At 39.8% G+C, this 16,156-nt stretch overlaps 1 protein-coding gene across 5 annotated transcripts in view; it reads left to right on the plus strand.

Annotated features, from left to right (window-relative positions):
• Positions 1–16,156, plus strand: part of ATG10 (autophagy related 10) — a 416,286-nt gene that overhangs the window by 123,905 nt on the left and 276,225 nt on the right. For all 5 annotated transcript variants that reach the window (XM_030800849.1, XM_030800857.1, XM_030800841.1 and 2 more), the window contains exon 2: positions 2,749–2,868. In XM_030800849.1, the coding sequence (XP_030656709.1) occupies positions 2,761–2,868 (108 nt within the window). In that variant the 5' untranslated portion in view covers positions 2,749–2,760. The remainder of the gene's footprint in view (positions 1–2,748; positions 2,869–16,156) is intronic.

A 16,156-nucleotide genomic window follows, 5' to 3' on the forward strand; every position in this document is an offset into this window, starting at 1 on the left:
TTGAAATATTCTTGCTTGAGCAAAAAAATAATAATTATTCCATGATATTTCATTATGGTACATTATGATGAATCGAGTTGAGATGGATATCTTTTTAATATACTATACTTCCTAATTTTGTAATCAAGCTATAAGTGTTTGTATTATTGTATGTAGCACCCTTCAGCAAAGCCTAGTCTTTAGATAATTTTAAAAGTATTCAACCAAATATCAATTAGTGTTTTGATGTTCAGTCATCTTGCTTGTAGCACAGTGCTGTTAATTAGATAAACTATGGCTATTGAATGAAATTTTATGTTTAAATATTTTCAATACTTCAGTAAACCTCAAGTAACTGGAGGGCTTAGGCTACTTTGTTCAGTTTTGTTACTAAGTAAGAGTTTGTTGGAGTTTTAAAAATATGACTAAGTATATTAGTGTTCTTTATGAATGAAAGTTAATTCTTCTTTGATTTAGTATCTTTCAGTATATGTCAGGATCATCATACAGTTGGAAAAATTTCCTCTGGCTACACCATATCAGTCTTTTCTTGCTAGTCTAGTTTTGCATTCCCTCTGATTGATGAAATGGGTTCTGTTACCATCTATGTAATGTTGATATAGAATAGGTATTTCCAGCCCAGATTTCTCTTTCCTTCTGAGTTCAAGGCACACCTCAGAATGCCTGCTAGACCCCTTTACTTGGATATTTCACGGGCATTTCAAATTCAAGCTCAATATGGCCAAAGTAAACCCATCTCTCTTCCCAAACCTGCTCTTCCTTCAGAGACCTCTGTCTTACTCAATTGCACCACCACCTAAAGGCAGAAAGCTTGGAATCTTTTCTCTCCCCTGTCCCTCACCAATCTTTTCAGTTGTATTGTCCATACCTAGTTCAACAGCAGTTTATTTTTCTTAGAGAGACTCACTTTTATTGAGTCTTTCTAAGGCATTTGGTTATGGAAATAACAGTTGTCTTTTTTACTATTTTTTTTGAGACGGAGTGTCGCTCTGTCTCCCAGGCTAGAGTGCAGTGGCGCAGTCTCGGCTCACTGCAAGCTCCGCCTACCGGGTTCCCGCCATTCTCCTGCCTCAGCCTCTCGAGTAGCTGGGACTACAGGCGCCCACCACCACACTTGGCTAATTTTTTGTATTTTTTAGTAGAGACGGGGTTTCACCGTGTTAGCCAGGTTGGTCTCGATCTCCTGACCTTGTGATCCGCCTGCCTCGGCCTCCCAAAGTGCTGGATTACAGGCTTGAGCCACCGCGCCTGGCCACGCCTGGCTAATTTTTTGTATTTTTAGTAGAGACGGGGTTTCACGGTGTTAGCCAGGATGGTCTAGATCTCCTGACCTCGTAATCCGCCTGCCTCAGCCTCCCAAAGTGCTGGGTGAGCCACCACGCCCGGCTCTCTTTTTTACTTTTATGTTTTGGTTTGTTTAACATTTAATTACAGTATATATTTATGATAGGAGAATAAGGTTTGTGAACACACAGTTAACTGATGGGAGCAGAGGCGCTTCATGATCAGCATGCTGTAGACATGAGTCAGTGTCGATTAATCTGGCAAGTTGGTTAGATGGAGGTTGGATAAGAGAGTTTCTACTGTAATTATTTGTGTTTTTTATCTCCCTTTGTTAGAATATGAGCTCTTACAAGGCAAGGACTATATATTTTTTCATTTTTGTATACCTAACCTTTACTTATGCACGGTGCCTGCTACTTAATAGATATTCACTATGTATTTGTTGGATGAATGAACAAACTCTTACATAGATTATACTAAATTTGAATAGTCAGAAATGACACTGGTTTAGGAATTATCTAGTATAGACAGATCATTGGCCTTGGAGCCAAACAGGGTTTTAAAATCCTTGCAGTTTATATGATTTTAATTCAATTGAACAAAGGCATCTAGAGTGTTTACTATGCTAAGCACCAAAGATATAGAAACAGGAATGTAAAAACAAAAACAAGCTGGGCCCTGTGGCTCATGCCTGTAATCTCAGCACTCTGGGAAGCTGAGGCTGGTGGATCGCTTGAGGTCAGGAGTTTAGGACCAGCCTGCCAACATGGTGAAACTCTGTCTTTACTAAGAATACAAAAATTAGCCAGCGTGGTGGCATGCAACTGTAATCCCAGCTCCTCGAGAGGCTGAGGTGGGACAATCACTTGAACCTGGGAGGTGAAGGTTGCAGTGAGCCGGGATCATGCCATTGCACTCCAGCCTGGATGACAGAGCGAGTCTTCATCTCAAAAACAACAATAACAACAACAACAACAACAAAACAACAACAAAAAAATGAGGATAGGTGAGAAAGATAGAAAAAACAAAAACACTTTTTTATTTTTTTTGAGATGGGGGTCTCTGTCGCCCAGGCTGGAGTAGAGTGGCATGGTTGTAGCTAACTGCAGTCTTGAACTCTTGGTCTCAAGTGATCCTCCTGCCTCAGCCTCCTGAGTAGATGAGACAACAGGTGCACACCACTATGTCTGGCTAACTGTTTTTTAGTTTGTATGTAGACAGAGTCTTGCTGTGTTGACCAGGCTGGTCTCGAAGTCCTGGGTTCGAGCTGTCCTCCTGCTTTGGCCTCCCAAATTGCTGGGATTACAGGTGTGAGCCACCACACCTGGCCAAAACCATTTTTTAGTGGCCTTGAGGCCATTCTACATCCCAAATTTTGGTTTATTGACAGAAATAAATCAATTAGCAGAATTCCTTTCAACATAATTCTAAAGTTGATGCTAATACTGAGTTTTTATATTGCAGTTATCATTTAACATGGAAGAAGATGAGTTCATTGGAGAAAAAACATTCCAACGTTATTGTGCAGAATTCATTAAACATTCACAACAGATAGGTGATAGTTGGGAATGGAGACCATCAAAGGTAAGAATGGAAATGTTTGTTTTCTATCTCAAAAGAGAATTTTTTGTTTTGTTTTGTTTTGGTTTGTTGACAGGTAAAACCTCCATAATTGAAATTAAGGTATGAAAACTGGTTTGATTTAGTAAAAGTCTTAAATTGAAGGATGTCTTACAACAGATGTCCATTTTCTTACTTCAACTATATATATTCATTATTATCAGGCTAATGAAGTATTATTTTGAAAAGTCCTTACGTAACCTGCTTAATTTAATAGATAAAAATTAGCATATTAATTATCTGAATGTAAACAGATGTTTCTGTGGTGCTTCAAATCATCAATCCTAAGTTAATATTCTTAGGAAACTACTTTCGTCTAGAGAGTAGAAAGATAATCTTGAAACCAAACCATAAACAATCACAAATTCTGAAATATTGAGGACTGTATTAATTGGGAATTCCCTATTAATATAAACATATTTCAAAATATTTTTTCTTTTTTGAGGCAGTCTCACTCTGTCCCCCAGGCTGGAGTGCAGTGGCATGATCTTGGCTCACTGCAACCTCTGCCTTAGGGGTTCAAGTGATTCTTGTGCCTCAGCCTCCCTAGTAGCTGGGACTACAGATGTGCACCACCACACCTGGCTAAATTTTTTGTATTTTTAGTAGAGATGGGGTTTTGCCATGTTGGCCAGGGTGGTCTCGAACTCCTGGCCTCAAGTGATCCACCCGCCTCAGCCTCCCAAAGTCCTGGGATTATAGGCTTGAGCCACCATGCCCAGCCCAAATTTTTTTTGTCTTTTTGAAATGGATTCTTGTTCTGTTCTGGAGTACAGTGGCGCAATCTCGGCTCACTGCAATCTCCACCTCCTGGGTTCAAGCGATTCTCGTGCCTCAGCCTCCCGAGTAGCTGGGACTATAGGCACACGCCACTGTACCTGGCTAATTTTTGTATTTTGAGTAGAGATGGGGTTTCAGCATGTTGACCTGGCTGGTCTTGAACTCCTGACCTCAAGTGATCTGCCCGCCTCCACCTCCCAAAGTGCTGGGATTACAGGTGTGAACCACCACGCCTGGCCCAAAGTATTTTTTTCTTTTGGTTCGATTCAGTAATAATAATGTAAAAGGCTTATGTCCTTATTTCCTACTTAGAGTTAGTTCTCTGTCAAAAACTTTTTTTGTTTTGTTTTGTTTTCTTTTGTTTTGAGACAGAGTCTCGCTTTGTCACCCAGGCTGGAGTGCAGTGGCACAATCTTGGCTCACTGCAGTCTCTGCCTCCTGGTTCAAGCAATTCTCATGCCTCAGCCTCCCAAGTAGTAGCTGGGATTTTAGGTGTCCATCACCATGCCTGGCTAATTTTTGTATTTTTAGTAGAGACAAGGTTTGGCCATGTTGGCCAGGCTGGTCTCGAACTCCTGACCTCAAGCCACCCTGCCTCAGCCTCCCAAAGAGCTGGGATTACAAGCATGAGCCACCACACTTGGCCTCTGTCAAAAACTTTTTAAAGAGTTCCTTGAAATCCCTTCCTTAGAGAATAGGTAAATTTTCTCTACTTAACATTTTACCCGGTTCCTGAAAAGTGATGAATCCTGATTCTCTGCTGGTTGGATATGTTTCTTGTATACACTCTGAGGAATGAACAGTTTGGGTTGGATTTCCTGTGATTCAGAACTGGGCCTGGGAGGCGTAGGTTTTGATCAGGTCCAGAGTGTCACTAGGGAAACAAGCCATGATTTCCTCTTGGGTCATGTGTAGGCTGAACTTTGACAGGGTGGCTTATGCATAGTTCAGAGGGAGAGTCAATCTTTTGTGGTAGAGTCCAGTCCCACTTTCTAAGTAGTGATTAGACAGTTGATCAGCCCTGAGGAAATCTCCCTCTCCAGGATGATGTGACTGTGCTAGCACCTTTCGTTGGTTTTGTTCTTGGGTATATTTTATAGTTTTGTTTGCTATTATGTTTCAATTTTTTTTTTTTTTTTTGAGACGAGTCTTGCTCTGTCGCCCAGGCTGGAGTGCAGTGGCACGATCTCAGCTCACTGCAAGCTCCGCCTCCCGGGTTCAGCCATTCTCCCACTTCAGCCTTTCCGAGTAGCTGGGACTACAGGCGCCCGCCACCACGCCCGGCTAATTTTTTAAAATATTTTTAGTAGAGACGGGGTTTCACCGTGGTCTCGATCTCCTGACCTCGTGATCCGCCCGCCTCGGCCTCCCAAAGTGCTGGGATCACAAGCGTGAGCCACCGATCCCAGCCTGTTTCAATTTTTATTCATCTTATTTTTTCCATGATTATTGCTGAGATGAAACAACTGTAATTTTGTGTATTAATTTTGTAACCATTCAGTCACCTTATTGAATTTCCTTATTTGTTTTCATGGCTTTTCAGTGGTTTCTCTTGGGTCTTCTAGGAATGAGGTCATCTGCAAACTAAGAGGTTTATTTTTTATTGTTTTTTAAATTGACTTCTTTGTGATAGTTCTATTATTGTATGCATTGACCAGAAAAATGTTAAGTGTTGATGATAAGAAATCTTACCTTGAACCTGATTTAATATTAATGCTTTTGTTATAAAATGATTAAATAAAATATTGGTTGTTTATTCATTAAATGAGTGTAGGTTTCTGACCCCTTTTGACCTGTAATAATTTGTGTGATTATTCCTTGGGGACTTTGCCTTTTCACCAGATTTTTTTTTTTTTTTTAAGAAATTTTTCTTTATCTTAAGCTGGAGGCAAGATGATAAAAATTCCTGTTACCATTCCATTACCTGGTAGAATGTGGGAGGGGAAGGCTAGGGAAGGAGCTGGGACTGTGTATGCATCTGTGTTTGAAGGGTGAGGAGGCTGGGGCTGAGAAGGATCTTCAGTAGGGAAATTCTATCTGTCAGAAGCTTCTCCACTGAAGTTGTAAACTAATGCCCCAAGAACCAGTTTTCAGGATTTGTTTCTATTATTGACCTTTCTCTAAAAAGGGATGCCTAAGTCTAGCCTTCGGTTGGCTGCCACTGGTTGCTTAGGTAGGAAAATTCCTTACCTTTTGGAGTGGGAGTTACACCCACTGCAATGATGAGCACTGAGATAGTATTGAAACATTACAATGAATGGGTCAAGCTTCCAGGGACAGAACAATAGGAAGACTGAGTCTGGAAATCTGTGGCTGACCAGAGTGCCTGGCCTGTTGCTAGGCTGGAAACAGGAGTCCAAGTGTTACCAGATCTTTTGATATTTTGAGAAAGGTTAAACATTCAGATTTGGGTGGAGAGACCTCTGGATTTTTAGATGTTGGCAACTAATTAAAAAAGACTATTTTTCCAACAGTGAGGACCAAACCAAACATGTCAGTGATGCCCAATGGGATGGTCATTTTATGACCTCTGGGATTGGGTGTCTGTCTGGTATGACTGTGGTTTCTCTTCCAGCCCTGCCTCAGCACATGCTATTGAACTGAATTAGTGAAAGGGGCTCTAGGCAAAGCAGATTCCTGTGTTCTCAATTTGGGCATATTAGTATTTTTGCCACCTAATTTCTGCAATCCTGTGCCATTTTTCTAAAGGGAATTGTGAATCAATTGCTTGGTTATATCCTCAAATCTTTTATTGTATTATGTAGTATCTCAAATCTTTTTCTGGTACTGTTTGGAGACAGTATTCTTATACTATTGTTTTGCTTTTCAGGCCTCAGAAATTTATTTTTTTTTAAATTGTTGTATTGATGTATAATTGGCATACAATAAACTGCATATATTTAAAGTGTACAGTTTATTAAGTTTTGACATATCTATAGACCTGTGAACCTTTACTAAAATCAAGAGTGAACATATTCATCACCCAATAAAGTTTCCTCATACTCCTGTTTTCCAGTGCCTCCCTCTGCCCCTTTTTGCTCCTGAAACTTATTCTTAAAAAAAGTCTGTTTACTTTGGGAGGGCAAGGCAGTTTGATTACCTGAGGTCAGGAGTTCGAGATCAGCCTGTCTAACATAGTGAAATCCTTTCTCTACTAAAAATACAAAAAATTAGCCGGGTGTGGTGGTACATGCCTAAAATCCCAGCTACTCGGGAGGCTAGGGCATGAGAGTCGCTTGAACCTGGGAGATGGAGGTTGCAGTGAGCCAAGATCATACCATTGCACTCCAGCCTGGCCAACAAGAGCGAAACTCTGTCTCAAAAAAAAAAAAAAAAAAGTCTTATCTATACCTATGTATAGGGCTCCTTTATTTTATTTTATGTTTTTAGAGACAGGGTCTCTGTCACCCAGGTTGGCATGATCATAGGTCCCTGCAGCCTCAACCTCCCCAGCTCAGGTAATCCTCCCACCTCAGCCTCCTGAGTAGCTGGGACCACAAATGTGCACCACCATACCTGGCTAATTTTTTTTTTTCAGTCGAGACAGGGTCTCACTCTGTTGTCCAGACTGGAGTGCAATGGCATGATCATGGCTCACTGCAGCCTTGATCTCCTGGGCTTAAGTGATCCTTCCACCTCAGCTCCCTAAGTAGCTGGGCCATAGACACATGCTGCCACACCCAGCTAATTTTTTAATTTTTGTAGAGGTGGGGTCTCACTATGTTGCCCAGGCTGGTCTTGAACTCCTGGGCTCAAGCAGTCCTCCTACCTTGGCCTCTGAAAGTGTTGGGATTACAGGTGTGAGCCACCGAGCCTGGCCCATTTTAATTTTTTTGAATTTGAACAGAATCCTGACAATATTTAGAGAATTGATATAATTTATCTTTGTAGAAAGGTGTAAAACATTACTTTTCAGGCAAAGTTGATGAGAAAAGCAGTGCGAATTAATGAAACATAAATTATGAAAAAGCTTAAAGTAGGCAAAATATTTTTAATTTTTATATCTGGAGCTATGCAGAATAAGAATACTTTAAATCAATATTTTTCAGTGAGGGTGGAATGCTATTGGCATCTAGGCAGGATAATTCTTGTTCCTCTACCTCTAACCTTTCCAAAATCCTCAGGAAGGTGGTACACTTGTTACACCCATTGTTTACCATGATGGTCTGTCAGATATTAAAGATAGCGGTTAAGAGCATGGGCTTCACAGTCAGACAGATCCAGGTTCAAATACCTTCTTTACCATTTACTAACTAGATTTTGGACATATTACTTAATGTCTCCAAACTCTATTTTATCTGTAAAGTAGGAGTAACAATAATACTTACTTTATATGGTTGTTGTATAGATTAAATGCTATTTTGCATTCAAAGAGTTTAGCCTGTGGTGAAAAAGTGGAGGGTAGGGGAGCAGAAGGGAGGGCTTCAAGTGCAGAGATTGTGGATCCAAATGCAATTCTGAGTTCCTTACTCTCTGCTTATATAAATTGTTTAGAAGTAAGCATATTAAGCTAATAAGCTTTAATTAAAGCCTCTTTTTTACTTAATTTTGGATAATCAGTTTTACCCTTGATATCTTTATAGTCACAGCAGTTTTTAAGATTCTCTCTTACCCTAGCCTTCTTAGTTTGCAGAGCTGGTTCTTTTTATATTAGGAAAAATGTCGGGAGCAAATATGTGAATTATTAATGTTCTCCTGGGGTCACACTATAACCACATGGTCGGTGCATGTTTGTCATGGTGGATCATAAAAATACATCTACAAGCAAAGGTGTTAGAGTTGTTTTAGTTCATCAAGCCTGACATTGCATAAATGAGTCCCTAACATTCTTTGAACAGAGGTGCCAAGAATCCCAGGTGGTTCTCCTGCTTTTGTGCCTTCATGGATTCCTAGATCTGCTTTCTGTTCTAGAGAGCTGAAAAACATTGTATAATCTCGAATTTCACTTTGTTTTTGAGATGCAACCTTTGAGGATATTTTTCAGAAATTTTGTGTGTGTGTGTGTGTGTGTGTATGTGTTTTGAGACAGTCTCACTCTGTCACCTAGGCTGGAGTGCAGTGGCATGATTTCGACTCACTGCAACCTCCGGCTCCCAGGTTCAAGTGATTCTCATGCCTTGGCCTCCCCGGTAGCTGGGACTACAGGCATGCACCACCATGCCCAGCTAACTTTTGCATTATTATTATTTTTTTTGGTAGAGACGGGGTTTTGCCATGTTGGCCAGGCTGGTCTTGAACTCTTGACCTCAAGCGATCCACCCATCTCAGCCTCCCAAAGTGTTGGGATTACAGGCGTGAGCCACCATGCCCAGCGTGAGTTTTTAATGTTCTTTACCTTCACAACTGAAAACAGTAGAGAACTTTAAGTCTAATATATCAATTGAGGCAAAAGATTTGCCTCTTGTGTGCTACCTTATGATTTCTCACTTTGTATTCCCTTTGAGCCCTATACTTCTTAAGTGTCATCACTTTCATTTCCTGTTTTCTACTCATTAAAAAAAGGGGGAAGATGTGCTAAAGTATTCACATAATTATATAAACACTAAAGTACAGACAAAAATGGTGGCTGAGGTAAAAATGATCTGCTGGCAGGCAATGCCACCCTGTAGAAGCTCAGAATGTCCTGTCATCAGCTGATGAAGAAATGTCCTAATTTGGCAAAGATAGCAATTTAAGTATCTTAATGTAACAATTCATAAATGTGTAGGTTATTTAAAAGTCCAGTGTATAAACTTGAGAATTGCTTGCATGGATTTTATTTCTGGAGATAATTTGTGTTGTGGAGAAATTATATAGACCCAGAGAGGTGTAATTACAGAAGTTGTTTTCATAAATGGAGATTTTGATGCAGATCTAGAGAACTAGTTGCGATTCTGCTGTGATTGCTAAATATTTGATTTTTACTTAAATTTAATTATTCACTTTTATTTTACTAAATCAATTTAGTTTAATTTACGTCACTACTTAATTTTTGCTTAACTTTTATTCTTCTTCCGCTAATTTACCTTTAAATGTTTACATCTACTTATGTTTTTAAAGTCTTCACAAGACCCACTTTACCAGTTTAGTTCTCAGTTTCTTTGTGATATGACGGTGCAGTTACTAAATTGTTAATGGTGCTAAGGTCAGTGCCTAGGTGCTGGAGTGCAGTGCAGTGGAGTGATCATGGCTCACTGCAGCCTTGACTTCCTGGGCTGAAGGGATCTTCCTGTCTCAGCCTCCCCGAGTAGTTGGGACTACAGGTATGTACCACCACACCTGGCTATTTTTTAATTTTTTTTGTAGAGATGGGGGTCACACTGTGTTGCCCAGGCTGGTCTCAAACTCCTGGCCTCAAGCGTTCCTCCCACCTTGGCTTCCCAAAGTGCTGGGATTACAGATGTGAGCTACTGTGCCTGGCTATGCCTAGTTGTCATTAATTGCCAGGCCATGCTCTAGACTCCAGGGCCCATGGCCTTTAGTGGTTGCTTTTCAAAGAAGCACATCAAAAGGAATATGCATCAATAGCAAATGGCAATCATATGCTGAAGGTTAGGTTAAGTTTGCAACTGAAACTAAAATTTGTAGACAGAATATCACAGTGGGTAAGACCTTGGCCTTTGGAACTGTTTAGAACTGGGTTAAATCCTAGATATGACTTGTGTCCTCATACAAGTTATTTTTTCTTTCACAGCCTTAGTTTTTACATCTAGCAAATGTGGATAATAACAGTTACCATGTACATGATTATAAGGGTAATGAGAAAACAAATATGAAAGTACTTAGCAGAGTACCTGATATACAGGAAGCATTCAACATATCTTAACCTATAAAAAGTAATAAGAAGTGAATATGCACATGAAGGCTACAAGTCTCGTGTCTGCCAGTATCCCTCTGACACCAGTGCTGGTGCACACACACACATGGATGCCAGTGGCCCTACCCCTTCACCCTGTGCCACCATTGCGAACATTCACATGGAGGCCATCAGCCCTGCACCCTCTAGTCCCCTGCCACATCTAACAAGTATGCACCCTGCCGCACTGCTGTTGCTACTAGTATGTGCAAGTGAACATGGATCCCACTGCCACCGCCCAACAAAGCACTTTGGTTGGCATCACCCATTGGAGTGTTGTGGCCAGTGGTCTGGGAACACCTTGGCTCCTCCCGTGCAGCAGGTTCATAACCTTGTGGGGGCAGAGAACAAAGCTGAGGGCCCAAAACCCAACCCCTCAGAATTAGAGCACACAGCTCAGGAGGGCTGAGGTGAGCCTTGGCCCCCTAAAATCTTCCAGATTGAAGGAACATCAGGCTACACAGGTGAGAAAGAACTAGTGTAAGAACTATGGCAACTCAAAAAGCCAGAGTGTTTTCTTACCTCTAAACAACTGCACTAGTTCCCCAGCAATGGTTCTTAACTAGGCTTAAATGACAGAAATATAATTCAGAATACGGATAGGAATGAAGATCATTGAGATCAGAAGGAAATTGAAACCCAATTTAAGGATTCTTAGGAACACAATAAAATAATACAGGAGATGATAGAAAAAATGGCTATTTTTAAGAAGGAACCAAACTGATCTGATAGAGCTAAAGAACTCACCTCAAGGATTTCAGAATACAGTTGTAAGTATTAACAGCAGAATCAACCAAGCTGAGGAAAGAATCTAAGAGCTTGAAGACTGGTTCTTCAAAATAACTCAAATAAAACAAAACAAAAATAAAGAAGAATGTACAAAACCTCTGAGAAATATGGAGTTATGTAAAGAGATCACCCCTATGACTCATTGGTATCCCTGAAAGAGAGAGAGAGAAAGCAAACAACTTGGAAAACGTATTTCAGGATATCGTCCATGCAAATTTCTCCAACCTTGCTAGAGAGACCAACACTGTATTTCAGGAAATGCAGAGAACCCCTGCAAAATACTACACAAGAAGACCATCCCCAAGACACATAGTAATCAGATTCCCCAAGGTTGAAATGAAAGAAAAAATTTTAAAGGCAGCTAGAGAGAAGGGGCAGATCACCTAAAAAGGGAACCCCATCAGGCTAACAGCAGACCTTTCAGCAGAAACCCTACAAGCCAGAGGAATTTGAGGGCCTATATTCAGCATTTTTGAAGAGAAGAATTTATAATCAAGAATTTCTTATTCAGCCAAACTAAGTTTCATAAGTGAAGGAGAAATAAGATCCTTTCCAGACAAGCAAATGCTAGGGGAATTCATTACCACCAAACCTGCATTATAAGAGGTGTTCAGGAAGGGCTAAATATGGAAAGGAAAGACTGTTACTGGCCACTATAAAAACACACTTAAGTACATAGACCAGTGACACTATAAAGCAACCACACAAACAAGTCTGCATAATAACCAGCTAACAACACAATAACATTGATCAAATCCACACATATCAATATGAACCGTGAATGTAGACAGGCACAGAGTGGCAAGTTGGATAAAGAAGCAAGACCCAACTGTGTGCTGTCTTCAAGAGACCCATCTCACATGCAGTGACATCCATAGGCTCAAAGTAAAGGGATGAAGAAAAATCTACCAAGAAAATGGAAAACAGAAAAAAAGCAGGGGTTGCTATTCTAATTTCAGACAAAACTGACTTTAAACCAACAAAGCTAAAAAATGAGAAAGAAGGATATTACATAATGGTAAAGGGCACAGTTCAACAAGAGGACCTAAATATCCAAAATATGTAAGTACCCACACAGGAGCACCCAGATTCATAAAGCAAGTTCTTAGAGACCTACAAAGAGACTTAGGTAACCACACAATAATAGCAGGAGACTTTAACACCCCATTGACAGTATTAGATTGTTGAGGCAGAAAACTACCAAATATTTGGGACCTGAACTGAACACTTGACAAAACAGACCAAAAGACATCGACAGAACCCTGTACCCAGAAACAACAGACTATACATTCTTCTGCATATGGCATATACTCTAAAATTGACCACACACTCAGACATAAAAAAATCCTCAGCCAAAAAAAAAAAAAAAAAAAGCAGAAACCCACAAAATCATACCAACCACACTCTTGGACTACAGCATAATAAAAATAGAAATAAATGCTAAGAATATCACTCAAAAACATACAATTAATGGAAATTAAACAACCTGCTCCTGAATGACTGGGTAAATAATGAAATTAAGGCAGAAATCAAGACATTCTTTGAAACTATTGAGAACAAAGATATAACATACCAGAATATCTGGGACACAGCTAAAGCAGTGATAAGAGGGAAGTTTACAGCCCTAAATGCCCACATCAGAAAGTTAGAAAGATCTCAAATAAACAACCTAACATCCCAACTAGAGGAACTACAGAAACAAGAGGAAACCAACCCCAAAGCTAGCAGAAGATAGAAATAACCAAAATCAGAGCTGAACTGAAGGAAATTGAGATGCAAAAAAAGCCATACAAAAGATCAGCAAATCTAGGAATTGGTTTTTTGAAGGAATTAATAAGATAGGTAGACTGCTAGCTAGACTAATAAAGAAAAAAGAAGATACAAATAAACAGTCAGAAATGACAAGGGGACATTACGATTGACCACACAGAAATACAAAAAAAGAATCCCGCAGACACTACTACAAACACCTCTGCACACAAGCTAGAAACCCTGCAAGAAATGGATAAATTCCTGGAAACATACAACCTCCCAAGACTGAACCAGGAAGAAATTGAACCGATCAATAATGAGTTCTGAAATTGAATCAGTAATAAAAAGTTTACCAACCAGTAAAAGCCCAGGACCAGATGGATTCACAGCTGAATTCTAGATGTGTAAAGAAGAACTGGTACTATTCCTCTTGAAATTGTTCCAAAAACTTGAGGAGAAGAGAACAACAAAAAAATAAAATTTCCAGGCCAATATCCTTGATGAACATTGATGTAAAAGTCCTCAACAAAATACTGGCAAACCACATCCAGCAGCACATCAAAAAGCTAATCTGCCATGATTAGGTAGGTTTTATCCCTAGGATGCAAGGTTGGTTCAGCATACGCAAATCAATAAATGTGATTTGACACATAAACAAACTAAAAAACCCAAAACCACATGATTATCTCAATAGATGCAGAAAACCTTTTGATACAATTCAACATTTCTTCATATTAAAAACCCTCAACAAACTAGGCACTGAAGGAACATACTTCAAAATAACGAGAGCCATCTATGACAAACCCACAGCCAACATCATACTGAAAAGGCACAAGCTGAAAACTTCCCCTTGAAAACCAGAACAAGGGAAGGATGCCCTCTCTCATCACTCCTGTTCAACATAGTACTGGAAGTCCTGGCCAGAGCAATCAGGTAAGAAAAAGAAAGAAAAAGCATCCAGATAGGAAGAGAGGAAGTTGAACTATTGCTGTTTGTAGATAATATGATTCTATACCAAGAAAACCCTATAGTCTCTGCCCAAAAGCTCCTAGTTCTAATAAACAACTTCAGCAAAGTTTCAGGATACAAAATCAATTTACAAAAATCAGTAGCATTTCTTTCTTTTGTTTGTTTATGAGATGGAGTCTCTTGTCGCCCAGGTTGGAGTGCAGTGGCACAATCTTGGCCCACTGCAACCCCCTCCTCCCAGGTTCAAGTGATTCTCCTGCCTCAGCCTCCTGCATAGCTGGGATTACAGGCACATGCCATCATGCCCAGCTAATTTTTGTATTTTCAGTAGAGACGGGGTTTCACCATGTTGGCTACCCTTGTCTTGAACTCGTGACCACAGGTGATCTGCTCGCCTCGGCCTCCCAAAGTGCTGGAATTACAGGTGTGAGCCACTGCACCCTGCCAAAAATCAGTAGCATTTCTATGCACCAACAATATCCAAGCTGAGAGCCAAATCAAGAATGCAGTCCCATTCACGGAAGCCACAAAAAAGAATAAAATACCTAGGAATATAGCTAACTAGGGAGGTAAATGAGCTGTACTGTAAGAATTACAAAACACCGTTCAAATAAATCAGAAATTACACAAACAAATGGAAAAATATTCCATGCTCATGGATAGGAAGAAATAACATTGTTAAAATGGCCATACTGCCCAAAACAATGTACAGATTCAATGCTATTCCTATCAATCTACTATCTTCCTATCAGTCTACAATGACATTCTTCAGAGAATTAGAAAAAACAGTTATAAAATTCATATGGAACCAAAAAGATCCCAAATAGCTAAGGCAATACTAAGCAAAAAGAACAAAGCTGGAGGCATCGCGTTACCCAACTTCAAACTATATTATGAGGCTACAGTAACCAAAATAGCATGGTACTGGTACAAAAACAGACACAAAGACCAATGAAACAGAATGGAGAACCCAGAAACAAGGCCACACATATACAACCATCTGATCTTCAAGAAAGTCGACAAAAACAAGCAATAGGGAAAGGACTCCCTATTCAATAAATGATGCTGGGATAACTGGCCTGCCATATGCAGAAAATTGAAACAGGACCCCTTACACCATATAAAAAATCGACTCAAGATCGATTAAAGACTTAAAAACGAAAACTATAAAAACTCTGGATGATAGCCTAGGAAATATTATTTTGGATATAGAACTGGGCAAAGATTTTATGATGAAGATGCCAAAAGCAATTGCAGCAAAAACAAAAATTGACAAATGGGAACTAATTAAACGAGTTTCTGTACAGCAAAAGAAACCATCAACAGAGTAAACAGACAATCTACAGAATGGGAGAAAATGTTTGCAAACTATGCATCTGACAAAGGTCTAATATCCGGAGTCTATAAGGAATTTAAACAAATTAACAAGCAAAAACCCAACCCCATTAAAAAGTAGGCAAAGGACATGAACAGACACTTTTCAAAAGAAGACATGCACATGGCCAAGAAGCATATGAGGAAACACTCAACATCACTAATCATTAGAGAAATGTAAATCAAAACCACAGTGAGATACCATCTCCCACCAGTCAGAATGGCTATTATTAAAAAGTCAAAAAATAACAGATGCTGGTGAGGTTGAAGAGAAAAGGGAATACTTATACCCTGCTGGTGGGAATGTAAATTAGTTCAGCCATTGTGGAAAGCAGTTTGGCGATTTTCCAAAGAACTCAAAGCAGAATTACCATTTGACCCGGCAATCCCAATATCAGGATTCCAAATATATTCCAAAGGAATATAAATCATTCTGCCATAAAGACACATGCATGCATATGTTCATGGCAGCACTTTTCACAATAACAGAGACATAGAATCCTAAATGCCCATTAACAGTAGACCGGATAAAGAAGACATGATACACACACACTATGGAATACTTATGTAGCCATAAAAAAAAAAGAACAAGATTATGTCTTTTGCAAGCAACATGGATGGAACTAGAGGGCATTATCCTAAGTGAAGTAACACAGGAACAGAAAACCGAATGCTGCATGTTTTCACTTATAAGTAGGGGCTAAACATTGAGTACCTATGGACACAAAGAGGGCAACAACAGACACTGGGTTC

The sequence above is a fragment of the Nomascus leucogenys genome, chromosome 2 (genome assembly GCF_006542625.1).
Source record: "Nomascus leucogenys isolate Asia chromosome 2, Asia_NLE_v1, whole genome shotgun sequence".
Lineage (NCBI taxonomy): Eukaryota > Metazoa > Chordata > Mammalia > Primates > Hylobatidae > Nomascus > Nomascus leucogenys.